Below are 27,605 nucleotides of genomic sequence, written 5' to 3' on the forward strand. Positions count from 1 at the left end.
CGTCTGGAATTGTGACCGATTTACACGCAATTCATCACGCCCCAAATGAGTACCGGTAAATAATGAGAGGAACACTAAGATAGTGGGGCTGAGTCTAAGTTGGGTGCAAAGCAAATGAAGAGCAAGTAACTTTGTACCAGTGCAAAACTGGGGGGAGGATATAAAATGTGCATGCAGAGAGAATAAGATGTGAGAGGGGGGTGTCCGATCTATATTGCAGTGTGAAAATAAAGCTGCCCTGTGTTTGTGGGCTACATGTAGAAGCAGCCACTATTTACCCTGCATACACAAATAACAAATGTATGTGCACCCCCCCACACACCAATTGCAAAATGGTTTGTCCCAGATACAGTTACTTGATCTTTTTGTGCTATGTTCCCAACTCAAAATCAGCCCCAATATGTGGAAGAATTGTTATTTGAAATTTAATTTTAGAATATTTTAGACACTGTGCCATTAAAAGGGGACTATGCAATATGCATCTATCCGGCTTCTAATCTACAGCTCTCATAATTGTTTTGTCATATGAGTATAATATCCAGTGACCTTTCATTACATACGGTATGTCTTAGGACCATTTACATTATTTCCACTTCTTTTCTTACCTCCAGAATTGAAACAAGTGACTAAAAGATTCAATGTACTCCACAAAAAGTAGTGAAATAAGTATGCTGATAGAATTCAGGGCCTGATTTTGATTTGGAAGTTAAGCAACATAAGAAAAAGTAACTCTGCACCTGGGCAATACCATGTTGCACTGCAGGTGGGGCAGATGTAACGCGCAGGGAGATGTAGATTTGGGTAAGGTGTGTCCAATCTGAAATCAAAATTACAGTGTACAGTGTAAAGCTGACTAACCGTTGTGGGATAGATGCAAAAGCAGCCAGTATTTACCCTGCGCAGAAAAAAATATAAATGTATGTGCTCCCCTTGCATGGCAACATGGTTTAGTCCAGAATACATACTGTCATTGCTTTCTTTTTGTGCTTTACTTTCAAATCAGAATCAGGCCCTTTGTTTGGCTGTATTGCTTAATTGAGCTACATTATTAACTGTGTGTGATGAGAAACAAGGAAAATAATTCAATTGTTGATCTATACTTAACATAAGGCAAGCGATACTTTCTCAAACCAATTGTATATCGCTGTCCATATCGAGCCATTTGCGTGTAGGTAAAAATGAGTAGATGATGAACAGATAACAATAACTACAGGCATATTAATACGAACACACCACGTTTAGCTAGATAAAAGCCCGGATCTGGCCAGCCTCTATCATCTGTAGATGCTATAATCTTGACTTGCAGATCATAAATTACCATTTTGCTAATTTATGCTCATGTTCCCTTCTTTACAGAGGGTTATAGAACTGTCAAAGAATGACTGTAAATCCAGACTCCCAGTGAGTGTGTTTCACAGCACATTACAATGTTGACAAATACTTCCCGCTGGGGAGCACAATCTCATTTGGTAACTCTCCAACTCTTCATGCTCTAAATAGTGGAATACTGTATGTGAAACCAGCATTCATTGCAGGCATGGCTGGCCAAGCAAATAATAATGAAGATGTTAAATTACTGCTGCACAAATATGCAACTTACTTTAAATTGAGTGGTGTCTGGATGATAGCGCTACACTGTTGACTGCACAGTCAACAGGTCGACCCCATATGCTCAACAGCTACAAAAGGTCGACATACATTTTCCCAACATTTTCTAGATTTACTATCCACGTGGACTACGATTGGGAATAGTAACCTATGGTGAGCGCTTCGAGTGAGGGTCTACATTTGTACTGATGGTGGTCACAGAACATGAAATATTCAACATGTACCAAAAAAAGAAATAAAAATGTTGATCCATTGTCACGTCCATCTTTTGACCCTGTCGACTTAATGCATGTTGACCATATTGGGTTGACCTATTAACTGTCTACCTATTATTCTATACCACATCCAAATTGAGTTATCGGTCATCTAATATCATTATAATCTCCGTGGACGTGAAGCAGTATTGTTGACTTCTAATATTGTAGCAATTGGAGCGTAGAGCGACAGTATTTATATAGAAAAAGCAACAACTTTTGTTTCTCATTGAAGTCCTCTCTGGCCTCCCTCACCCTCATCTCTCACCACTTTGATCTATCTTTAATTCTGCTGCTCTCCTCATTTTCCTCTCTCGTCATCAGTGGTGCAAGTATGCGGGTACGGAGTACCCTTAAGATGTCACATCACGATTCCTCCTCTGGCGGCCGTGGCTGGTGTGAAGAGAGGAGCCTGATTGCACTTTCCTGCAGCGTCCCTTGCTGGGAGCAGCATGTAGCGTTTTACATTCACCTTACTGTGAAAAAACCTTTACGTCTCTGTGTGCGAAATCGCCTCTCCTCTAACCTAAGCAGGTATCCACATGTCCTCTGTGTTGATCTTACCAAAAACAGATCCCCGCAAGCTCTGTGTATTGTCCCCTTATATATTTGTAAATGTTGATCATATCCCCTCTTAGTCTCCTCTTTTCCAGTGTAAACATGCATTTCCTCGTATTTCAGCGTCTCCATCCCCTTAATTAGTTTGGTCACTCGCCTCTGAACCTTTTCTAGTTCCAAGATATCCTTTTTGTAGTATGGTGCCCAAAATTGTGCACAGTATTCAAGATGTGGCCTCACTAGTGATTTATATAATGGGAGTATAACACTCTCATCCCTTGCATCAATTCCCCACTTTATGGATGCTAATACCTTGTTAGCCTTCTTTGCTGCAATCCTACTTTGGGTACTACTGCTTAGTTTGCTATCTATGTGAACACCTAAGTCTTTTCCAGTACAGAATTCCCTCATTTTACCCCATTTAGTATGTAGGTGTTATTTTTGTTCTTGCTACAAAAGTGCATTACCTTACACTTGTCTGTATTGAAGCTCATTCTCCATTTTGCTGCCCATGCTTCCAGTTTAACTAAATCGTTCTGAAGAGACTCAGCATCCCCCTCCGTAGTTATAACCTTACACCATTTGGTATCGTCTGCAAAAATTGACACCATGCTATCTTCTGCTAGGTCTAGATCTACTTATTTCTATTATACCAGGGGCACTACTACAGTATATTTTCCTGTTATAATGGAGGCATTACTATATATATTTATTATACTGGGGCATTACCATATATTTCAATTATACTGGGGTTATCGTTATCAATTTCTATTATTCTGGAGGCATTTCTATATATTTCTAGCCTTACCTCCAGAGTGCAAAGAAAAGGGACTGTGTCATGTGGCCATGCTGCTAGTGTCATGTAGCCACTCCCACTAGTGGCATGTGACCACGCCCCCTCACAAAACATGAGCATGCTCATTTTTTGGCACTCAGTACCACTAAGAAAATATTTCTGCTTGCACCACTGCTCGTCATACATTGTCTTCCTTACCCTCAGCAAACTGCTTTGTCTGCTCTCAAACCCCCTCAGAATCCAGTGCAAATTCCTGACCCTCACATAAATGCCTTTTACTACTTCTACCCTACAGGGCTGGATATAGGGGTCAGGCCACCCCCTCCTGCTACCTGTTCCCTTTGTCCTTTTGCAGGCTAATATGCGCTTCTTCTTGAAGTCCATCATGAGGGATGCACTTCTTGTTCTTGCGGCTATTTGGACATTCAAGAATTGGGGCACTGGAAAACTCTGATGTAGGGTGCCTGCTGTGTTACCACCAGCTAGTCCTGTGGCCTAGTTATAAATCCTCCACTGCCCCCTTTCTACATCTCCAACCTATCCCATAATGCTCCCCCCCCCTGCCCAGCCAGATTTTCTACCAGCATCCCAACTTTAAATGCACCTTAAAATAACACCTTTTCATTAAAGCCTCCCAGCCCTTCTCTTACCTTCTCATTCACTCCCTCCTCCTCCTCAACTCTACTTTGTCTTCTTTCAGGAGTTGTGCGTTTTTGTTTTTTTTACTGAGCATGCATCTAAGTTGTACCGTGCAAGTGACCAGTTTGTGTTCATACAGAGTTCCCGTTGCGATTTCAGACGCACACATGGAGAAGTACATAAAAATGTATTGGGCGTTCCTGGGCGGTGACTGAGACCTGGCTATTCAGATGCATGAAGATGTTCCGCCTGATGGGCATGTTACGGGAGTGTCACTGGCATATCACTGAGAGTGATTGTGTATATAGGAGGCACATGCACTTGTGTATTCATCTTATCCACAGTTAATACAGCCCTAGCAAGAAAAGGCCACAGTCTACTATATTCCACTACGTAAGTAGAAGATTGGAAATTTTTTGTCATCATTTAGCATCTAACAGATGGAAGTAAAATTACAAGTATCTATCCAATGTAGACACTTATACCAAATGACCAATCGAAGGGGTGAATCAGTTGTTTTTATCCGCAGGTACATAGATTTCAGCTTGCAGCCTCCTGCGGTATCGAGCTAAAATGTGCAGAAAGCCAGCTGTTTGTGCAACAAAACATCACTTTTCACGTTGCGCACAATGGCCCTCATTCCGAGTTGTTCGCTCGCTAGCCGCTTTTCGCAGCAGTGCACACGCTAAGCCGCCGCCCTCTGGGAGTGAATCTTAGCTTAGCAGAATTGCGAACGAAAGATTCGCAAAATTGCGAATAGAAATTTCTTAGCAGTTTCTGAGTAGCTCGAGACTTACTCTTCCGGTGCGATCAGTTCAGTGCTTGTCGTTCCTGGTTTGACGTCATAAACACACCCAGCGTTTGCCCAGACACTCCCCCGTTTCTCCAGCCACGCCCGCATTTTTCCCAGAAACGGCAGCGTTTTTTCACACACTCCCATAAAACGGCCAGTTTCCGCCCAGAAACACCCACTTCCTGTCAATCACACTACGATCAGCAGAACGAAGAAAAAATCTTGTAATGCCGTGAGTAAAATACCAAACTTCTTAGCAAATTTACTTGGCGCAGCCGCAGTGCGAACATTGCGCATGCGCAGTTAGCGGAAAATCGCACCGATGCGAAGGAAAATAACGAGCGAACAACTCGGAATGAGGGCCAATAATTTAAATGGGTTTAGCCGCTTTACGTGCCTAAACCCGGTCTGCTTGGGCGTGACATACGCATCACTTTTGATGGGAGAGCAGGCGCAAAAAAAAATGATTGAATCTGTGAATACTTGATGAATGAGAAATTGGTGAGAGGCCTTAGTCTGTAGTATGATTACTTTCTGCGCAATTTTAATGATTTTTGCTCTGCCTAGGCATCCGTTTTGTAGCAATAGATGAGCTGATATTTTGAAACAAATACTAGTCAGACCTTATGCATTAGGATTATATAAAGTATTTTATTACATAATGGCACTTTCATTTCTGCAGCATTTAAACAGTGATTTTTCTGCGTGACAGTAAAACTACATTCATCATGAAAGACCTTTTACTCTGTGTTCGGCAGAAATTAACAATATTAGGCCTCATAGCCACTGACCGTAAAATACATGCGTTAACTAGTGGGTTTTTATATTGCAAGTGCAATGCATGTACACCTAAATGTGTTTTGAAATGCAAATCAAATACCAGTGGTTATAAGGCTTTTTAGTGGCAACAGGTACAATAGATACAATGTGTAAAACATACTGTATGTCATTGTAAACAGATGCATGTTATACAGCATTTAAAAAATATTTAATGTTTGCAAACCTACTTAGAAGGCTGTTACCCAATAACTTCAAAGGGCAAGGGTTTCACCCACTTATCTATTGGTATTTTCAGTTATATCCACTGTGGGAATACTGGGCCATACACAGAGATGTACAATAATGCCAGCACAGCTGCTAATATGTATGCAGTGGCTGAGTAAATGTTGCAGCTGCCGCAGTGTGTATTGAGACGATCATTTACGTACAAAAACACAGCCATCGGATGCACAAGTCCAACATCGGCCTTCTGAATGAAACTATGGTTGTGCGGCATGGCCGCCGGCAGCAAGACGCTGGAGCCATTTTAACTGCGTACAGAATCGCAGTCACAAGCCGTGACACGCCCACAGAATGGTTGCGACATGCAAGTGTTTGAGTCGTCACTCCCTGTTTCCTCCCACAAACGCTCCCTGCCTGTCACTCACTTTGCAAATAAATCCTCACTGCGACCGCTGTCGCAAAACCATTGCGGTACATGCGCAGTACGATTTACGCGCAGTGGCAAAAAAAAAAAGCTCCATTGCGTCTATCGCTGAATCAGGCCCATTGCTAACCAATTATGTGCATTCATGCATGATATCATTTTGAGTCTTTGGTGCGGATTTACCTTTAAAATGTAAGGCTAGAAAGTTTGTCCATAGCAACCAATCAGATTCTAACACTGTGCTAGATAAATGAAAGCTGGAATTCGATAGGTTGCTATGGGCAACACCATCATTCTTTCGATTTTAGAAGTTTTAGTGAATCTATTTTAGCCAGAGATGCAAATATTATCTACAAGGTTATGTAAAACAGTAATATTTAGTCGATGCTGCTACAAACTAAGTCTAATTCTCTAACGTCATGTAAATATAAAGGTATGGACCATGGGGCATGAACAGTTCTCAACTTCTCTGACTCTTCTCCATGATCCCCGACACTTGTCGTTTCCCACAGCTTGCCAATGAAGGACTTGGTTCCTGAAATATAGGGAGAGCAAATCAGAAAAACGGGCAATGCAATATAAAGATCGTTTTTCTCTATAGGACTTTGAAAAAAAAAAAATACACTGAATATTATTTAAAACCTTAACTGTCCCTTCATTTGTCTTCAATGTGATGCACGATGTATTGCATAACACAAGGGTTTAGTATGATATACCTACAATCAAAATCCCGACGGTCAAATTCCCGACAACGATTGAACGACAGTCAAAATACTAACAAGGTTCAAATACTGACATTTAAAATGTCAACAGGGCAAAAAGTCGACACAAGTTTTTCATTGGGTTTTTATGTGTGCATGTCGTCATAGGTCGACATGGACACCGTATAAGTGTACCGCGTCTCCTCACATGGCTCGCAAATTCGTGCACACTATTATATTCCCCCCTCCAGGTCCACTGGGATGGTAAAGTATGAACAAGTCTGTTTCAATGAAAAACTCATGTCGACTTTTTGACCTGTGAACATTGTAAATGTCGGTATTTTGACCTTGTCAGTATTTTAAATGTCGGGATTTTCTTGTAGGTAAATTGACCGCATCCCGGGTTGTGTTCAAACTGAAATCTAAAATGCAGTGTAAAAATAAAGCTGTCTAACATTTGTGGACTACATTCAAAACCAGACAGTATTTACCCTGCACAGAAAAAAATATAAATGTATTTGCTCCCCTTGCATGGCAACATGGTTTGTTCCAGACACAGTTTTGTTTTGTTTTTGCGCTACTTACAAACATGCATCGGGTCCTAGGAGGCTCATTCAGACGTGGATGGAGTGGCTGTCACTTCCTTGGAAGCAGCAGTGATAGAGCTGTATGTTAATGCAGCAGGAGATGTCTATTACAGGCAGACGCCTCCTGCTGCAGTAGCGATCCGACCTGCGTCTTAGGATTCAGCACTGGATCTCTCTCCCGCCACTCAAGGTGCCGCACAAACTGCCCGTTGCAGAGGAAGGAAATCTCTGTCCTACCCCCCCTCCCCTTATACGCCAGAGATATGCCTCCGTTTTCACAAACAGAGGACATCGCCGCCCCCTCCCCACCCTCCAAATGAAAGCAGACTGTCAATCACTGATGGTCTGCTGCCATCCTGCTTACAATGTCACAGGACCCATTCGCGCATGTGCAAAACTTGTCCTGCACATGTGTAAAGTGTCGAACATCTGTACTTTGTGCATGATAGCGCAGATTCAACAGCACCTGAGTAACTCCCATGGTGTGATGTCTGCTGCATATTGTATTATTGCTGTACTTTTAGTATAATATATATCTGAATTCTTGAAAGTTTTGTTTGGGGAGTCAAAGATGACATTTCAGGTTGCAGACACAACCTTTAATCTGAGACGCAGTATTTCTCTCTCTTCCTGTGTCCCACTGATGATCCTGTCATGTCGGTGTCCTCAGTTCAGGAATTAATAATAACAAAAGAGTTGGAGCCAATCATCCACACTAGTCAGACTGTGATATATTAAGTCTTATAAGTGTTTATTTTGTAACTCATCCAGTTGTCGTTTAGATGTTATAGCATAGAGCTGTTTTGTTGTTGTTGATTTTTTGGTGTTTTTTTTGTTTTAGCTAAATGTATCATTGGCAGAAGTTTGTAAAGATGCCACAAAGGATCATGCTGCCCTAGGTTGTTGTCATTAATTAACAACTTAGTAATTGTGTACCCACTCATCATATGTTCTTTCCGACACTACCCCCTTCATATGTTTAACTAATTTATTTGCTGTTTGGCGCAGACCTACCAGCTAATATATTAAGATAAAATGCAGATGTGTCCTCCTACATCCTTGCTGCAGTCAAGTTAAACAGCCCTGCTAGTCACGCCATGCCGTGGCAGGACTCTGTAGCGCAGAGCATATTTCTGTGTGACTTTTGCCATTTAAATGCATCTAAGTTACATTGCTATGTGAATAGGACGCACAAGCAGCTTATGCTGATTAAAATTATATGCGGCATGCCTATATTCTGTGTGTGACTGCAGCTGTATCTGCATATGCAATGCTATGTTACAGTGTTTTCCTGGAAATCACTGTAACATAGCATTTCATATGCAGATACAGCCGCAGTCACACACAGAATATAGGCATGCCACATATCATTTAAATCGGCATTAGCTGCTTGTGCGTCCTATTCACATAGCAATGCAAATAGGATGCATTTTCAGCAAAAAAAAAAGACACCTGCCATTAGCAAAGCTGTCTGGGAGTTGCCAGCTGACTCATGCAAGTTATCTCCTGCTCCATGGCGCATTTGCTAAAAACAAAATTTTTACTGGCACCACTGAGAAGTCTGCAGCTTAGACCTAGAGAAAATGCTTTGATATAAAATAGGCATTTCAACTTGTTTCTTTGTTTTTCTAATATTTATCTATCATATATATTAAGTATGTCCATCAGTGGGTTAACCATTGCAGGTAGAATTTGTGGTTACCCTCGATGGTGTAAACCCATCAACAGTGGATCCAATGAAATTCCACCCACTGATGGTCATCCTTAGTCTATTACTCACTGAGCTGCCGGGAAACCAGAGTTGGGGCCAGTGCTTTGCAGGTCGCTTCGGGAGGCAGAGCTAGACTCCTTGTCCCGGCGCCAAGTAGGAAGAAAAAAAACCATTGGGGAGCTCTGCACCATAGATTGTGGAGAACTACTGGTAAAACTAACATCGGTGGTTGACCACAGATGGTTTGTATCGATGGGCAACCCTATTATATATACACTTCTAGTGAAAAGTTTTATAACACCGCCATTTTTCCAGTTTTTATTGAAATCTATGCAGTTTACCAGAAAAAAAACATGGTATAATTTTGTTTAACAATATTTAACCTAAATTTCTTATTCACAGTAGCCACATTTAGCAGATTTATAATCTTGAAGCAAACTTGCCTTCTACAATGCAAAGCAAATATAACTTGGGCAGTACTTCCCAACACGGTGGTAGAAGTTTCCACAAATACAGTATGTTGCACTTATAGGTTGCTTTGCTTTCACCTTTTAGTCCAGTTCATAGCAAACAAGCTTGATGGGGTTGAAGTCTGGAGACTGTGCTTGCCATTCTATGATTTGCAGTCTGTCTTGTTTTTTCTTTGAATGTAGGTGTGACATAACTTGGAGGTATGTTTTGGGTCATTATCTTATAGGATGAACACTTTACCAACCAGACAAAGGATATTGTAGGGTGCTGAGGAATGCTGTGTAGCCCTTTGTGCAAGTCGCCGACTTGGGATTCAGCATAAGATCCCCAGACCAGACAGTTGGAGTCACAGGGGTTTATTTACTTAGTGGCAGATTGAAAAGCAGTGTTTTAATATTAAAAGCATTTACTTTTTACATTTTGAGATTAAACACGCTGTGATAGCTTTTGTAAGATGACACTTGGTAAATAAGCCCCACACACTAAGGAACCATCCTTTGACCTACTCTACAGCTTCCAGAAACACTTTGTGATGAACCACAGGTTTCAGATTTTGAATTATCAGTCTACAAGACCTTCTTCCAGCCTTCAGTATTCCTCTGGCGGGGCTACTGGACCAGGCAAGCCTCTTTTCAATGCTGCAGAACTGTTTTTAAATGATTACTTGTTCCCTGAAAAAGTTTTTTGTTAACTCTGAAATTTACATATCTGCTGCGGGGTACACTGTGCTCCACAAGTCTGGACAATGGGGTGTAGAGTAGGATCTTGATCCGAGGCACCAACAGGCTCAAAGCTTTGACTGTTCCCAAAATGCACAGCGCCGCCTCCTATATCACCCCGCCTCCCAGCACAGGAGCTCAGTTTGTCAGTTGGTGCTGCAGTAAGCAGGCACTTAACAGAGGGGCTGCTCCAAGCAGCCCTGAGAAAAGCTTTTTATGAGGTAAAAAGTGAAGACTTCAAGGCCAGCAGCAGGGGTAAATGTCTTGTGACATTCACTGCTGCAGCTCCAGCTCTCCCCAGCGGCGCTGTACACTCCCGAGCACTGGTTGCCGGGTACCTACAGCGGAGGCTCCGGTTCATGTTAGACACACACGGCTGGGGCTCTCCAGGATCGCGTGGCCGCACTTCGGGAGGTGGTAAGTGGGTACCGCTCGCGGGACCCGGTCTTTATCGCGATCCGGCGCGGTCAGTGGGAGGCGGGCCGCGCGCACTGGCGGTGGACACTGGATACAGGCGATCCCACTAGATCAACAGGGCATGGGCGCAGGTCAGGTTTTCTCTTAAAACTGATTTCTCTAACGTCCTAGTGGATGCTGGGGACTCCGAAAGGACCATGGGGAATAGCGGCTCCGCAGGAGACTGGGCACAAAAGTAAAAAGCTTTAGGACTACCTGGTGTGCACTGGCTCCTCCCCCTATGACCCTCCTCCAAGCCTCAGTTAAGATTTTGTGCCCGAACGAGAAGGGTGCAATCTAGGTGGCTCTCCTGAGCTGTTTAGAGTAAAAGTTTAAATAGGTTTTTTTTTTTTTTTTTTTTTTCAGTGAGACCTGCTGGCAACAGGCTCACTGCATCGAGGGACTAAGGGGAGAAGAAGCGAACTCACCTGCGTGCAGAGTGGATTGGGCTTCTTAGGCTACTGGACATTCGCTCCAGAGGGACGATCACAGGCCCAGCCATGGATGGGTCCCGGAGCCGCGCCGCCGTCCCCCTTACAGAGCCAGAAGACTGAAGAGGTCCGGAAAATCGGCGGCAGAAGACGTCCTGTCTTCACTAAGGTAGCGCACAGCACCGCAGCTGTGCGCCATTGCTCTCAGCACACTTCACACTCCGGTCACTGAGGGTGCAGGGCGCTGGGGGGGGGCGCCCTGAGACGCAATAAAAACACCTTTTTTGGCAAAAAATACATCACATATAGCTCCTGGGCTATATGGATGTATTTAACCCCTGCCTATTTTTACATAAAAAAGCGGGAGAAAGGCCGCCGAAAAAGGGGCGGAGCCTATCTCCTCAGCACACTGGCGCCATTTTTTCCTCACAGCTCCGTTGGAGGAAGGCTCCCTGACTCTCCCCTGCAGTCCTGCACTACAGAAACAGGGTAAAACAAGAGAGGGGGGGCACTAAATTGGCATATAAATATATACAGCAGCTATATTAGGGAAAAACACTTATATAAGGTTATCCCTGTATATATATAGCGCTCTGGTGTGTGCTGGCAAACTCTCCCTCTGTCTCCCCAAAGGGCTAGTGGGGTCCTGTCCTCTATCAGAGCATTCCCTGTGTGTGTGCTGTGTGTCGGTACGTTGTGTCGACATGTATGAGGAGGAAAATGGTGTGGAGGCGGAGCAATTGCCTGTGTTAGTGATGTCACCCCCTAGGGAGTCGACACCTGACTGGATGGTCTTATGGAAAGAATTACGTGATAGTGTCAGCACTTTACAAAAGACTGTTGACGACATGAGACAGCCGGCAAATCAGTTAATACCTGTACAGGCGTCTCAAACACCGTCAGGGGCTCTAAAGCGCCCGTTACCTCAGGTCGATACAGACACAGACACGGACACTGACTCCAGTGTCGACGGTGAGGAAACAAACGTATTTTCCAGTAGGGCCACACGTTACATGATCACGGCAATGAAGGAGGTTTTGAACATTTCTGATACTACAAGTACCACAAAAAAGGGTATTATGTGGGGTGTGAAAAAACTACCCGTAGTTTTTCCCGAATCAGATGAATTAAATGAGGTGTGTGATGAAGCGTGGGTTTCCCCCGATAAAAAACTGCTAATTTCTAAAAAGTTATTGGCATTATACCCTTTCCCGCCAGAGGTTAGGGCGCGTTGGGAAACACCCCCTAGCGTAGATAAGGCGCTCACACGCTTATCAAAACAAGTGGCGTTACCGTCCCCTGATACGGCCGCCCTCAAGGAACCAGCTGATAGGAAGCTGGAAAATATCCTTAAAAGTATATACACACATACTGGTATTATACTGCGACCAGCAATCGCCTCAGCCTGGATGTGCAGTGCTGGGGTGGCTTGGTCGGATTCCCTGACTGAAAATATTGATACCCTGGACAGGGACAATATATTATTGACTATAGAGCATTTAAAGGATGCATTTCTATATATGCGAGATGCACAGAGGGATATTTGCACTCTGGCATCAAGAGTAAGTGCGATGTCCATTTCTGCCAGAAGAGGATTATGGACGCGACAGTGGTCAGGGGATGCGGATTCCAAACGGCGTATGGAAGTATTGCCGTATAAAGGGGAGGAGTTATTTGGGGTCGGTCTATCGGACCTGGTGGCCACGGCAACGGCTGGAAAATCCACCTTTTTACCCCAAGTCACCTCGCAGCAGAAAAAGATACCGTCTTTTCAGGCTCAGTCCTTTCGTCCCCATAAGGGCAAGCGGGCAAAAGGCCACTCATATCTGCCCCGGGGCAGAGGAAGGGGAAAAAGACTGCAGCAGACAGCCTCTTCCCACGAACAGAAGCCCTCCTCCGCTTCTGCCAAGTCCTCAGCATGACGCTGGGGCATTACAAGCGGACTCAGGCACGGTGGGGGCCCGTCTCAAGAATTTCAGCGCGCAGTGGGCTCACTCGCAAGTGGACCCCTGGATCCTGCAGGTAGTATCTCAGGGGTACAAATTGGAATTCGAGACGTCTCCCCCTCGCCGGTTCCTGAAGTCTGCTTTACCAACGTCTCCCCCCGACAGGGAGGCGGTATTGGAAGCCATTCACAAGCTGTATTCCCAGCAGGTGATAATCAAGGTACCCCTCCTACAACAGGGAAAGGGGTATTATTCCACGCTGTTTGTGGTACCGAAGCCGGACGGCTCGGTGAGACCCATTTTAAATCTGAAATCCTTGAACACTTACATAAAAAGGTTCAAATTCAAGATGGAGTCACTCAGAGCAGTGATAGCGAACCTGGAAGAAGGGGACTATATGGTGTCTCTGGACATCAAGGATGCTTACCTCCATGTCCCAATTTGCCCTTCTCACCAAGGGTACCTCAGGTTTGTGGTACAGAACTGTCACTATCAGTTTCAGACGCTGCCGTTTGGATTGTCCACGGCACCCCGGGTCTTTACCAAGGTAATGGCCGAAATGATGATTCTTCTTCGAAGAAAAGGCGTCTTAATTATCCCTTACTTGGACGATCTCCTGATAAGGGCAAGGTCCAGAGAACAGTTAGAGGTCGAAGTAGCACTATCTCAAGTAGTACTACGACAGCACGGATGGATTCTAAATATTCCAAAATCGCAGCTGATTCCGACGACACGTCTGCTGTTCCTAGGGATGATTCTAGACACAGTACAGAAAAAGGTGTTTCTTCCGGAGGAGAAGGCCAAGGAGTTATCCGACCTAGTCAGGAACCTCCTAAGACCAGGCCAAGTGTCAGTACATCAATGCACAAGGGTCCTGGGAAAGATGGTGGCTTCTTACGAAGCGATTCCATTCGGCAGATTCCACGCAAGAACTTTTCAGTGGGATCTGCTGGACAAATGGTCCGGATCGCATCTTCAAATGCATCAGCGGATAACCCTGTCTCCAAGGACAAGGGTGTCTCTCCTGTGGTGGTTACAGAGTGCTCATCTCCTAGAGGGCCGCAGATTCGGCATTCAGGATTGGGTCCTGGTGACCACGGATGCCAGCCTGAGAGGCTGGGGAGCAGTCACACAGGGAAGAAATTTCCAGGGCTTGTGGTCAAGCATGGAAACGTCACTTCACATAAATATCCTGGAACTAAGGGCCATTTACAATGCCCTAAGTCAGGCAAGACCTCTGCTTCAGGGTCAGCCGGTGTTGATCCAGTCGGACAACATCACGGCAGTCGCCCACGTAAACAGACAGGGCGGCACAAGAAGCAGGAGGGCAATGATGGAAGTGGCAAGGATTCTTCGCTGGGCGGAGAATCATGTGATAGCACTGTCAGCAGTGTTCATTCCGGGAGTGGACAACTGGGAAGCAGACTTCCTCAGCAGACACGATCTTCACCCGGGGGAGTGGGGACTTCACCCAGAAGTCTTCCACATGATTGTGAACCGTTGGGAAAAACCAAAGGTGGACATGATGGCGTCCCGCCTCAACAAAAAACTGGACAGATATTGCGCCAGGTCAAGGGACCCTCAGGCAATAGCTGTGGACGCTCTGGTAGCACCGTGGGTGTACCAGTCAGTGTATGTGTTCCCTCCTCTTCCTCTCATACCAAAAGTACTGAGAATCATAAGAAGGAGAGGAGTAAAGACTATACTCGTGGCTCCGGATTGGCCAAGAAGGACTTGGTACCCGGAAATTCAAGAGATGCTCACGGAAGACCCGTGGCCTCTACCTCTAAGAAAGGACCTGCTCCAGCAGGGACCATGTCTGTTCCAAGACTTACCGCTGCTGCGTTTGACGGCATGGCGGTTGAACGCCGGATCCTGAAGGAAAAAGGCATTCCGGATGAAGTCATCCCTACCCTGATCAAAGCCAGGAAGGATGTAACCGTACAACATTATCACCGTATTTGGCGTAAATATGTTGCGTGGTGCGAGGCCAGGAAGGCCCCTACAGAGGAATTTCAACTGGGTCGTTTCCTGCATTTCCTGCAAACAGGACTGTCTATGGGCCTCAAATTGGGGTCCATTAAGGTTCAAATTTCGGCCCTGTCAATATTCTTCCAAAAAGAACTGGCTTCTGTTCCTGAAGTTCAGACGTTTGTCAAGGGAGTACTGCATATACAGCCTCCTTTTGTGCCTCCAGTGGCACCTTGGGATCTCAATGTAGTTTTGGGATTCCTAAAATCACATTGGTTTGAACCACTCACCACTGTGGACTTAAAATATCTCACATGGAAAGTGGTAATGCTGTTAGCCCTGGCTTCAGCCAGGCGTGTCTCAGAATTGGCGGCTTTATCCTATAAAAGCCCTTACCTAATTTTTCATACGGACAGGGCAGAATTGAGGACTCGTCCTCAATTTCTCCCTAAGGTGGTTTCAGCTTTTCACTTAAACCAGCCTATTGTGGTGCCTGCGGCTACTAGGGACTTGGAGGATTCCAAGTTGCTGGACGTAGTCAGGGCCCTGAAAATATGTTTCCAGGACGGCTGGAGTCAGAAAATCTGATTCGCTGTTTATCCTGTATGCACCCAACAAGCTGGGTGCTCCTGCTTCTAAGCAGACGATTGCTCGTTGGATTTGTAGTACAATTCAGCTTGCACATTCTGTGGCAGGCCTGCCACAGCCAAAATCTGTAAAAGCCCATTCCACACGGAAAGTGGGCTCATCTTGGGCGGCTGCCCGAGGGGTCTCGGCTTTACAACTTTGCCGAGCAGCTACTTGGTCAGGGGCAAACACGTTTGCTAAATTCTACAAATTTGATACCCTGGCTGAGGAGGACCTGGAGTTCTCTCATTCGGTGCTGCAGAGTCATCCGCACTCTCCCGCCCGTTTGGGAGCTTTGGTATAATCCCCATGGTCCTTTCGGAGTCCCCAGCATCCACTAGGACGTTAGAGAAAATAAGAATTTACTTACCGATAATTCTATTTCTCATAGTCCGTAGTGGATGCTGGGCGCCCATCCCAAGTGCGGATTGTCTGCATTACTTGTACATAGTTATTGTTACAAAAATCGGGTTATTGTTGTTGTGAGCCATCTTTTCAGAGGCTCCTTCTGTTATCATGCTGTTAACTGGGTTCAGATCACAAGTTGTACGGTGTGATTGGTGTGGCTGGTATGAGTCTTACCCGGGATTCAAAATCCTTCCTTATTGTGTACGCTCGTCCGGGCACAGTATCCTAACTGAGGCTTGGAGGAGGGTCATAGGGGGAGGAGCCAGTGCACACCAGGTAGTCCTAAAGCTTTTTACTTTTGTGCCCAGTCTCCTGCGGAGCCGCTATTCCCCATGGTCCTTTCGGAGTCCCCAGCATCCACTACGGACTATGAGAAATAGAATTATCGGTAAGTAAATTCTTATTTTTAATATCGCCCACAGTAGCCGGTGGTTTTGCCAGGAAGGGGGATAAGGCTTAGACCTGAAGCCCCTCCCCCAGCCCCAGGGCGCCATTTCCAGCAAGTGTTCCCGCCCTGGAGCTGCATCTCTGTCTTTTCCTCACTCCCTGTCAGTGTCTGCGGCGCCATTACTCCGCAGCTCACTGTTCCTGGGACTGCTTGGGCAAATCCTCCTATGTAAAGCCGCCTGGTTGTCAGCGCTGTGCCTTTACATGACACTTAAGTATTCTACCTGCCTTTTTAGTCAGTGTTGGTACAATTACCCTGTGATATACATCCAGTTCTTACTGTGTAGTGTTATATCTATTGACTATATAGCTGTGTAAGCTAGTCCAGTGCAGTATTATTGTCTGTAATAACCTCTGCATTATACAAACTGTGACTATTTGTGTGTGCATTGATAGCTGAGTGCTGTCCATCTCGTGTCTTTCACTCAACTTGCTATCCCTATATTCTATAACCTGAGGGGGCTTGGTGCGTCAGGTGTTATTTAATATAGGATTTTCACAAAGATATACTGTATTACATATTTTTCTCTGTGATTTATTCACCATATCTCTCCTTTATCTCTGCTGGTGCTGACTACACTGCGCAGGGGTTTGGGTTTAGGGCTATAGTGCTGCTAATAATTGTACTGTTACCTCATACTGCAAGTTATATCATGTCTGCTTCTGAGGGTAATGGTTCTGGGGCGGAACACACTGCTGGTGTTGCTGAAGCCACAGGCACATATGGGGAGAATATAGCAGCTATGGGATCTGTTTCTGGGGGCTCCTTGCCACGCAGTGGGACTGTGGCAACAGAGGCACATACTGACCCTCCGTGGGCCGCTTTTTCCACGCTTCTGCATACGCTAGTTCATAAACTAACACCCCCTATGGGACCCCCAATGCCGGTACAATCGTATGTGGTCCCTGCAGCTAACCCGCTGTAGGCGGACGATTTATCTGCTCAATTAAAGAAGTTGAACCAGTCCCTGACTACTAAAAAGTCTGACCATCGCTCGCCTAAGTCCAAGAGGTCCTCTAAGCGAGCGCTCGTCTCCTCACAATCCACTGCTGTCACTGACACCTCGTCTGATGAAGACAGCACATACACTGACCCCACAGGTTCTGACTCAGATACGATTGATGGGGAGGGTAGTTCACATGTGGATGTTCCTGATCTTTTGGAGGCTATTAAATTAATTCTGCAGATTACGGATGATCCCGAGCCATCCGTTCCTCCAAAGAAACCAGATTGGTTCAAGCGTCAGAAGGTGATTAAACAAGTTTTACCTCACACTGACCACCTAGTGGATATACGTCAGGAACCCTGGCAAAGCCCGGGTACGAAGTTTGTGCCTCAAAAGAAGATGCTGGCTCGCTATCCCCTCGCGCCAGAGCTGTCTAAGAATTGGGAAACGCCTCCTCCAGTAGACTCACATGTGGCTAGGATGGTGGTCTCCTCAGCTCTACCTGTCACTACCGTCACGTCTCTAAAAGAGCCTATGGATAAACATGTGGAGGGTTGTCTGAAAGCGATTTACACCCTCACGGGTGCTGCACAAAGGCCCACTATTGCAGCTACATGGGCGGCAGAGGCTATTGAAGCATGGGCCTTGTAGTTAGAAGCTGAAATCTCCTCTGACCATGCTAGACAATGCTTGTCATATATTGTCACAGCTTCTCGCTATATTAAAGAGGCGGCTTCTGATGCTGGTATCCTAGCAGCCAAGGCCTCTACTACGTCAGTCCTGGCTCGCAGGATATTGTGGCTGAGATCCTGGTCTGTGGATCTGGACTCTAGAAAAACCCTGGAGGTACTCCCTTTCAAGGGGGATATTCTGTTTGGGGAGGACTTAAATAAGATAGTGGCTGACTTGGCTACTGCCAAAACTGCATGTCTGCCTAATACAGCTCCTTCTGTGTCGAAGGCCAAAGGCACGTCCTTTAGCCCCTTTCGTCCTTCAGGTAAAGCAAAAGGTCAGGCGTACCATAAGCAGGCCTGCACTTCCAAACCTGGTAAGCCGAAGCCCAAAAGAGCCTGGGCTGCCTGTCAGCCAACAACCAAGACCGATAAGCCTGCCGCATGACGGGGCGGGCCTCCCCCTGGGGGATCCCAGGGTGGGGGGCCGGCTTCTAGGGTATACCCAGGAATGGTTGAAGACCACTTCAGATGCCTGGGTATGGGAAGTTGTCACTCGAGGTTACGCCATAGCCTTCAAAAACCGACCCCCTCATCGATTTTGCCAGACAGACGTCCCATCGGACCAGACAAAGGCAAACACTGTGCATTCGGTGGTACAGACCCTCCTGGATACAGGAGTCGTAGTACAGGTGCCTCTTGCTCAGAGGGGCCGGAGGTACTATTCTCCGCTGTTTCTAGTCCCGAAACCGAATGGGTCCTCCCGGCCCATTCTCAACCTCAAGGCACTGAACAAGTTTGTGAAGGTTTCCAAGTTCCGTATGGAAACCCTTCGCTCTATAGTTCTGGCCTTGGAACCTGGGGACTACATGCTCTCCCTGGACATACAGGATGCTTACCTGCATATTCCTATAGCAGTGTCACATCAACAATACCTGAGGTTCGCTATTGGCAACCTCCATTACCAGTTTGGGGGCGTTACCTTTTGGTTTAACAACGGCTCCGCAAGTCTTCACCAAAGTTATGGCGGTGATGACGGTGGTACTCCGCCGTCAAGGGGTCAGGATACTGCCGTATCTGGACGACTTGTTAATCCTGGCAAATTCCCCAGATCTTCTCCTGCGTTATCTGAATAAGACGGTCCGGTTTCTACAAGCCCACGGGTGGCTCATCAACTGGAAGAAATCCTCCCTGGTCCCTGCTCAGAGCATGGTGCATCTGGGAACGCTGTTGGACACTCACAACCAGAGGTTGTTCTTGTCTCAGGAGAAAGTCCTGAAACTTCAGGACAGGATTCGTTGCTTCCTTTCTCGTCCGCAAGTGTCGATACATTCGGCAATGCAGGTGCTGGGCCTCATTGTATCAGCATTCGACATGGTGGAGTATGCTCAATTCCATTCTCGCTCCCTCCAGAAGCTGATTCTAGCCAAGTGGGACGGCCTGCCTCACCGGATCAAGTCTCAAATGATCTCTTTGACTCCGGAGGGCCGTCTGTCGCTGCTCTGGTGGCTCCAGGACCGACAATTGTGCAGAGGCCGTCCCTTCTGGATATCCAACTGGGTCCTGTTGACGACAGATGCCAGTCTAAGAGGTTGGGGCGCGGTGCTGGAGCAGCACTCCATGCAGGGTCGGTGGACCAAGGAGGAATCTCTCCTCTCGATCAACATTCTGGAATTCCGGGCGGTCTTCAATGCGTTGAACCTAGCCCAGCATTTGATTCAGAACCGTCCTGTTCAAGTACAGTCGTACAACGCCACCACAGTGGCTTACATAAATCATCAAGGCGGCACTCTAAGCCGTTTGGCAATGAAGGAAGCCTCACAGATTCTACGTTGGGCAGAACGCCATCTACCGGCAATATCGGCAATATTCATTCCGGGAGTCCTGAATTTGGAAGCGGACTTTCTCAGTCGTCAGGACGTGCATGCTGGCGAGTGGGGCCTCCATCCTGAAGTGTTTCAACTCCTCGTGGAAAGGTGGGATCTTCCAGATGTGGATCTGATGGCTTCTCGACACAATCACAAGGTTCTGGTCTTCGGAGCAAGGACAAGGGAACCTCAAGCAGCATTCGTGGATGGCTGGCAGTGCCATGGAGGTTTCGGCTGCCGTACGTGTTCCCTCCGGTGTCACTCCTGCCCAGGGTAATTCGGAAGTTCAAGCAAGAAAAAGGAAATCTGCTTCTCATAGCTCCGGCGTGGCCCGGACGGCACTGGTTCTCAGACTTGCAAGGCCTATCGTCAGAGCGTCCACTTCTACTTCCACAACGCCCAGACCTCCTCGTTCAGGACCCCTGTGTCTACCAGGACCTAGCCCGGCTGTCTTTGACGGCGTGGCTCTTGAAGCTTCCGTCTTAAGAGCTAAGGGTTTTTCTGAAGAGGTCATTAAAACTATGTTGCGGGCCCGGAAACCGGCCTCTGCTCGGATTTACCATCGGGTCTGGCATTCCTACTTTGTTTGGTGCACATCTAACCATTATGACGCTTCCAAGTTTAGTACAGCCAAACTTTTGGCTTTTCTACAGCAGGGCCTAGATTTAGGCCTGCGTCTGGCCTCCCTCAAGGTTCATATTTCTGCCTTGTCGGTGTGGTTTCAGAGAAAAATTGCGACTTTACCTGATGTTCATACTTTCACTCAGGGTGTGTTGCGTATCCAACCTCCCTATGTCCCGCCTGTGGCTCCTTGGGACTTGTCGGTGGTTTTGGAGGCGTTGCAAGAGCCTCCATTTGAACCTCTCGGTTCAGCTGAGCTTAAGTGGCTTTCCCATAAGGTGATGTTCTTGCTGGCTATTGCCTCTGCTAGAAGAGTGTCGGATTTGGGTGCCTTATCTTGTAGTTCCCCATATCTGATTTTTCACCGTGACCAGGCGGTTCTTAGGACTCGTCCCGGATATTTACCTAAAGTGGTTTCTTCGTTCCACCTTAATCAGGAGATTGTGGTTCCAGCTTTTGTCTCTCCTGATTTGTCTCCCAAAGAGCGGTCTTTGGATGTGGTACGGGCTCTCCGTATCTATGTGAGGAGAACTGCTTCTATTCGAAAGTCTGATTCTCTCTTTGTTTTGTTTGGATTTCACAAACGTGGCTGGCCTGCTCACAAGCAGACCCTGGCCAGGTGGATTAGAATGGTGATTGCGCATACTTATGTGAAGGCTGGTCTGTCAGCTCCTGTTCATATTACGGCCCATTCTACTCGGTCTGTTGGACCTTCTTGGGCGGCCCAACGTGGTGCGACCCTTGATCAATTGTGCAAGGCGACTACGTGGTCCTCCAGGAACACGTTCATAAGGTTCTATGCCTTCGATACTGTCGCTTCCCAGGATGCTTCCTTTGGACGCCTGGTTCTTGTGCCCGCTACAGTGCGTCCCCTCCCATAAGGAACTGCTTTAGGACATCCCCATTGTCCAGACTTGTGGAGCCCAGTGTACCCCGCAGCAGAAAACGAGGCGCCCACCCTGACGCACTTAGCTTCTTTGGGTTGATATGGCATTAGCCGCTGACACTTCTCTTGTCGTGAGAGTGTGGTGTATGTGGCTACTAACCGTTGTCGTCTCTTTTCCTGCTACTGCATTGGGCTGGTTAACTAAACTGAGCTCCTGTGCTGGGAGGCGGGGTGATATAGGAGGCGGCGCTGTGCATTCTGGGAACAGTCAAAGCTTTGAGCCTGTTGGTGCCTCGGATCAAGATCCTACTCTACACCCCATTGTCCAGACTTGTGGAGCCCAGTGTACCTCGCAGAAAGAGTTTTAACATAAAACTCGTTATTTTCCAGTTTTTACTAACCGTAACTTTTTCTTTTTTTTTTAACCTCTGTCACTTTACCGCTTACCTTGTACCATTTCAGGTTATTTATTGGACTTGAATTGCCTAAATTTCAATTCAACTGGTAAAATGGGTATGTTCTAAAACATTTAACCAGTGGTCTATACATACACCATTTGTAGAAATTTGGCCTGATTACTGTTTGTTTATTCTTTATCTTTACAGTCTGATTACAGCTCTTTGTACCTCCTCGAGGGGTTTAGTATGAAATACCTACAATCAAAATTCCGACAAATTCAAAATACTAACAAGGTCAAAATACCTACATTTAAAATACAGACAAGGTCAAAATACCGATATTTAAAATGTTGACAGATCAAAAAGTCGACACAAGTTTTTTATTGTTTTTTGATGTGTATGTTGACATAGGTTGACATGGACACCGTATAAGTGTACCACGTCCCCTCGAATGGCTCATTGCGCTCGCCATGCTTCGGGCACGGTGCCTCGCTGCGTTTGGCACACTACTATATTCCCCCTCCAGGTCCACTGGGATGGTAAAGTATGAACAAAAGGGTTTCAATTAAAAAAAATTATGAAAAACTCATGTCGACTTTTTGACCTGTCGACATTTTAAACATTTTAACATTGTTGGTAGTTTCAATGTCAGTATTTTAACGATGTCGGGATTTTTGACCTTGTCAGGATTTTGATTGTAGGTAAATTAACAGCATCCCTCCTCAAGAGCTAATTAAATTCACTCATGCACAAGCCTATTAAAATTGTTTACGTTAAAGAGTAGACTGAGGCTAAAAACCTATTCTGCATATCTACACTCTACCACAGTAGGACAACAGGTGTCCTATGCCCAAATATTCATGGATCAAGAGATGTTCATATCCATCTACACAAAGTCCCCATGATTCTAGTGAAGTTCGAATTACAACTGCTCATGGGGAGATGTACTAAGCAGTGATAAGTGGAGAAGTGAGCCAGTTGAGAAGTTGCCCATGGCAACCAATCAGCTGCTCAGTACAATTTTATAGTATGCAAATTATAAATGTTACTTCAATGCTGATTGGTTGCCATGGGCAACTTCTCCACTGGCTCACTTTTCATTGCTTAGTACATCTCCCCTTGGGTTAGTTCTTAGACAACACTCTAAAAGCCAAGAAGCTCCAAAGCATTAATAAAAGCAGCAGAAATGTGACCAAGGGCAGCATTGATAGAACTTCATGTGGTCTATGGAACTGAGCAGAATTACATGCACTTTTTTAGAGATCCCCATGACAAATGGAGGCATGATCAGCAAATAGTTAATATGTTCATGGTAAATTACTGGTGTTATTAATTTAACAGCTTTTTTCTAAATGGTAATATATTTCTATTTGGTACAACAAACAGTTTCCTACCTTTCCCAGTTCATGCACTTTATATAATTAAAAAATTGTATAACAAAACCATGCCAACGTATGACTGCAGCTGCTCTGCTAGTTATATTATTGTATTCAATGTATTTATATCTGTGGAATATTATTGCGGGAGGGATATATGAAAACGTGGAGCTCTCACCCATCTGCATCACTGCTGTCTCCATAGCAACGATGGTTCCGTATGTTCATTGCAGGGTGCTGGCAAGCCACACACACTGTGTACCCTTCCCGCAGGTATAGCATCCAGCGGGCATGGGGCCGATGCTCAGTTAGGCAGGCTGGAGATAAGGATTCAATCTGGAACTCAACGCAGTACCTGATATAAACATTGAAGAGCTTTGGAACCAGTTGAAAACGCAGTCACTTTAGCACATTATTATGACAAGATGCTTATATGAAGAAATGGTTACTTCTTAATGAATGAAAACTTATACAAAGCAGCACAATATTCCCATTTTCTCTAACGTCCTAGTGGATGCTGGGGACTCCGTCAGGACCATGGGGAATAGCGGCTCCGCAGGAGACAGGGCACATCTAAAGAAAGCTTTTAGGATCACATGGTGTGTACTGGCTCCTCCCCCTATGACCCTCCTCCAAGCCTCAGTTAGGTTTTTGTGCCCGTCCGAGCAGGGTGCAATCTAGGTGGCTCTCCTAAAGAGCTGCTTAGAAAAAGTTTTTTTAGGTTTTAAATCTCAGTGAGTCCTGCTGGCAACAGGCTCACTGCATCGAGGGACTTAGGGGAGAGATTTTCAACTCACCTGCGTGCAGGATGGATTGGAGTCTTAGGCTACTGGACATAGCTTCAGAGGGAGTCGGAACACAGGTCATCCTGGGGTTCGTCCCGGAGCCGCGCCGCCGACCCCCCTTACAGATGCTGAAGATCGGAGGTCCGGAAACAGGCGGCAGAAGACTCTTCAGTCTTCATGAAGGTAGCGCACAGCACGGCAGCTGTGCGCCATTGTTGCTACACACTTCTCACTGACCAGTCACGGAGGGTGCAGGGCGCTGCTGGGGGCGCCCTGGGCAGCAATATTAAATACCTTTAGTGGCAAAGAATACATCACATATAGCCATTAAGGCTATATGTATGTATTTAACCCAGGCCAGATTTCTCAAAACCCGGGAGAAAAGCCAGCCGAAAAGGGGGCGGAGCTTATTCTCCTCAGCACTCAGCGCCATTTTCCTGCTCAGCTCCGCTGTGAGGAAGGCTCCCAGGACTCTCCCCTGCACTGCACTACAGAAACAGGGTAACAAAGAGAAGGGGGGCATAAATTGGCGATATTTATATATTAAAAGCGCTTATAACAAAAACAACACCTTTTAGGGTTGTTTATATACATTTATAGCGCTTTTGGTGTGTGCTGGCAAACTCTCCCTCTGTCTCCCCAAAGGGCTAAGGGGGTCCTGTCTTCGATTAGAGCATTCCCTGTGTGGCTGCTGTGTGTCGGTACGTGTGTGTCGACATGTATGAGGACGATGTTGGTGTGGAGGCAGAGCAATTGCCGGTAATGGTGATGTCACCCCCTAGGGAGTCGACACCGGAATGGATGGCTTTAGTTATGGAATTACGTGATAATGTTAGTACATTACAAAAGTCAGTAGACGAAATGAGACGGCCGGAAAACCAGTCAGTACCGGCTCAGGCGTCTCAGACACCGTCAGGGGCTGTAAAACGTCCCTTACCTCAGTCAGTCGACACGGGTACCGACACAGATGAATCTAGTGTCGACGGTGAAGAAACAAACGTATTTTCCAACAGGGCCACACGTTATATGATCACGGCAATGAAGGAGGCTTTGCAGATCTCTGATACTGCTGGTACCTCAAAAAGGGGTATTATGTGGGGGGTGAAAAAACTACCTGTAGCTTTTCCAGAATCAGAGGAATTGAATGACGTGTGTGATGAAGCGTGGGTTAACCCAGATAGAAAACTGCTAATTTCTAAGAAGTTATTGGCATTATACCCTTTCCCACCAGAGGTTAGGACGCGCTGGGAAACACCCCCTAGGGTGGATAAGGCGCTCACACGTTTATCAAAGCAAGTGGCGTTGCCGTCTCCTGATACGGCCGCCCTCAAGGATCCAGCGGATAGGAGGCTGGAAACTACCCTGAAAAGTATATACACTCATACTGGTGTTATACTGCGACCGGCAATAGCCTCAGCCTGGATGTGCAGTGCTGGGGTAGTGTGGTTGGATTCCCTGACTGAAAATATTGATACCCTGGATAGGGACAGTATTTTATTGACTCTAGAGCAATTAAAGGATGCGTTTCTTTATATGCGAGATGCTCAGAGGGATATTTGTACTCTAGCATCAAGAGTAAGTGCGATGTCCATATCTGCCAGAAGAAGTTTATGGACGCGACAGTGGTCAGGTGATGCGGATTCCAAAAGGCATATGGAAGTATTGCCATATAAAGGAGAGGAATTATTTGGGGTCGGTCTATCGGATCTGGTGGCCACGGCAACTGCCGGCAAATCCACTTTTTTACCTCAGACCCCCTCCCAACAGAAAAAGACACCGTCTTTTCAGCCGCAGTCCTTTCGCTCCTATAAAAACAAGCGAGCAAAAGGACAGTCTTATCTGCCGCGAGGCAGAGGAAAGGGTAAGAGAGGGCAGCAAGCAGCCCCTGCCCAGGACCAGAAGCCCGCCCCGGGTTCTACAAAGCCATCAGCATGACGCTGGGGCTTTACAAGCGGACTCAGGAGCGGTGGGGGGTCGACTAAAGATTTTCAGCAATCAGTGGGCTCGCTCACAGGTGGACCCGTGGATCCTGCAGATAGTATCTCAGGGTTACATGTTGGAGTTCGAAAGGTCTCCCCCTCGCCGGTTCCTAAAGTCTGCTTTACCAACGTCTCCCTCAGAAAGGACGACGGTATTGGAAGCCATTCACAAGCTGTATTCTCAGCAGGTGATAGTCAAGGTACCCCTCCTACAACAGGAAAAGGGGTATTATTCCACACTATTTGTGGTACCGAAGCCGGACGGTTCGGTAAGACCTATTCTAAATCTGAAATCCTTGAACCTGTACATACAGAAATTCAAGTTCAAGATGGAGTCACTCAGAGCAGTGATAGCGAATCTGGAAGAAGGGGACTTCATGGTGTCCCTGGACATAAAAGATGCTTATCTGCATGTCCCAATTTACCCCTCACACCAAGGGTATCTCAGGTTCGTGATACAAGACTGTCATTATCAGTTTCAAACGCTGCCGTTTGGTTTGTCCACGGCCCCTCGGGTCTTTACCAAGGTAATGACCGAAATGATGGTTCTTCTACGAAGAAAAGGCGTATTAATTATCCCTTACTTGGACGATCTCCTGATAAGGGCAAAGTCCAGAGAACAGCTGGAAGTCGGTGTAGCACTAACCCAAGTAGTGCTTCAGCAACACGGGTGGATTCTGAATCTTCCAAAATCTCAATTGACCCCGACAACACGTCTGCTGTTCCTGGGAATGATTCTGGACACGGTTCAGAAAAAGGTGTTTCTCCCGGAGGAGAAAGCAAGGGAGTTATCCGAACTGGTCAGGAACCTCCTAAAACCAGGAACTGTGTCAGTACATCAATGCACAAGAGTCCTGGGAAAGATGGTGGCTTCTTACGAAGCAATTCCATTCGGCAGATTCCATGCACGAACATTTCAGTGGGATCTGCTGGACAAATGGTCCGGATCGTATCTGCACATGCATCAGCGGATAACACTGTCACCAAGAACAAGGTTGTCTCTCCTGTGGTGGTTGCAGAGTGCCCATCTGTTAGAGGGCCGCAGGTTCGGCATACAGGACTGGGTCCTGGTGACTACGGATGCCAGCCTACGGGGCTGGGGAGCAGTCACACAGGGAAGAAACTTCCAGGGTGTATGGTCAGACCTGGAGACGTCTCTTCACATAAATATACTGGAGCTAAGAGCGATATACAATGCTCTAAGCTTGGCAAAACCGCTGCTTCAGGGTCAGCCGGTGTTGATCCAGTCGGACAACATCACGGCAGTCGCCCACGTAAACAGACAAGGCGGCACGAGAAGCAGAAGAGCAATGACAGAAGCTGCAAGGATTCTTCGCTGGGCGGAAAATCATGTCATAGCACTGTCAGCAGTGTTCATCCCGGGAGTGGACAACTGGGAAGCAGACTTCCTCAGCAGACACGACCTTCACCCGGGAGAGTGGGGACTTCATCCGGAAGTTTTCCACATGATTGTGAACCGTTGGGAAAAACCAAAGGTGGATATGATGGCGTCTCGCCTCAACAA

General features: G+C 46.4%; 1 protein-coding gene across 1 annotated transcript in view; it reads right to left on the bottom strand.

Moving 5' to 3' along the window:
• Positions 1-5,279: 5,279 nt before the first annotated feature.
• The window catches only part of SBSPON (somatomedin B and thrombospondin type 1 domain containing), a 66,773-nt gene continuing 44,447 nt past the window's right edge, over positions 5,280-27,605 (bottom strand). The window contains exons 4-5 of the mRNA XM_063923920.1: positions 23,495-23,671; positions 5,280-6,609 (exon numbers count right to left, since the gene is read on the bottom strand). Coding sequence (XP_063779990.1) covers positions 6,492-6,609; positions 23,495-23,671 — 295 coding nt within the window. The 3' untranslated portion in view covers positions 5,280-6,491. The remainder of the gene's footprint in view (positions 6,610-23,494; positions 23,672-27,605) is intronic.

This window comes from Pseudophryne corroboree, chromosome 5 (assembly GCF_028390025.1).
Source record: "Pseudophryne corroboree isolate aPseCor3 chromosome 5, aPseCor3.hap2, whole genome shotgun sequence".
NCBI lineage: Eukaryota > Metazoa > Chordata > Amphibia > Anura > Myobatrachidae > Pseudophryne > Pseudophryne corroboree.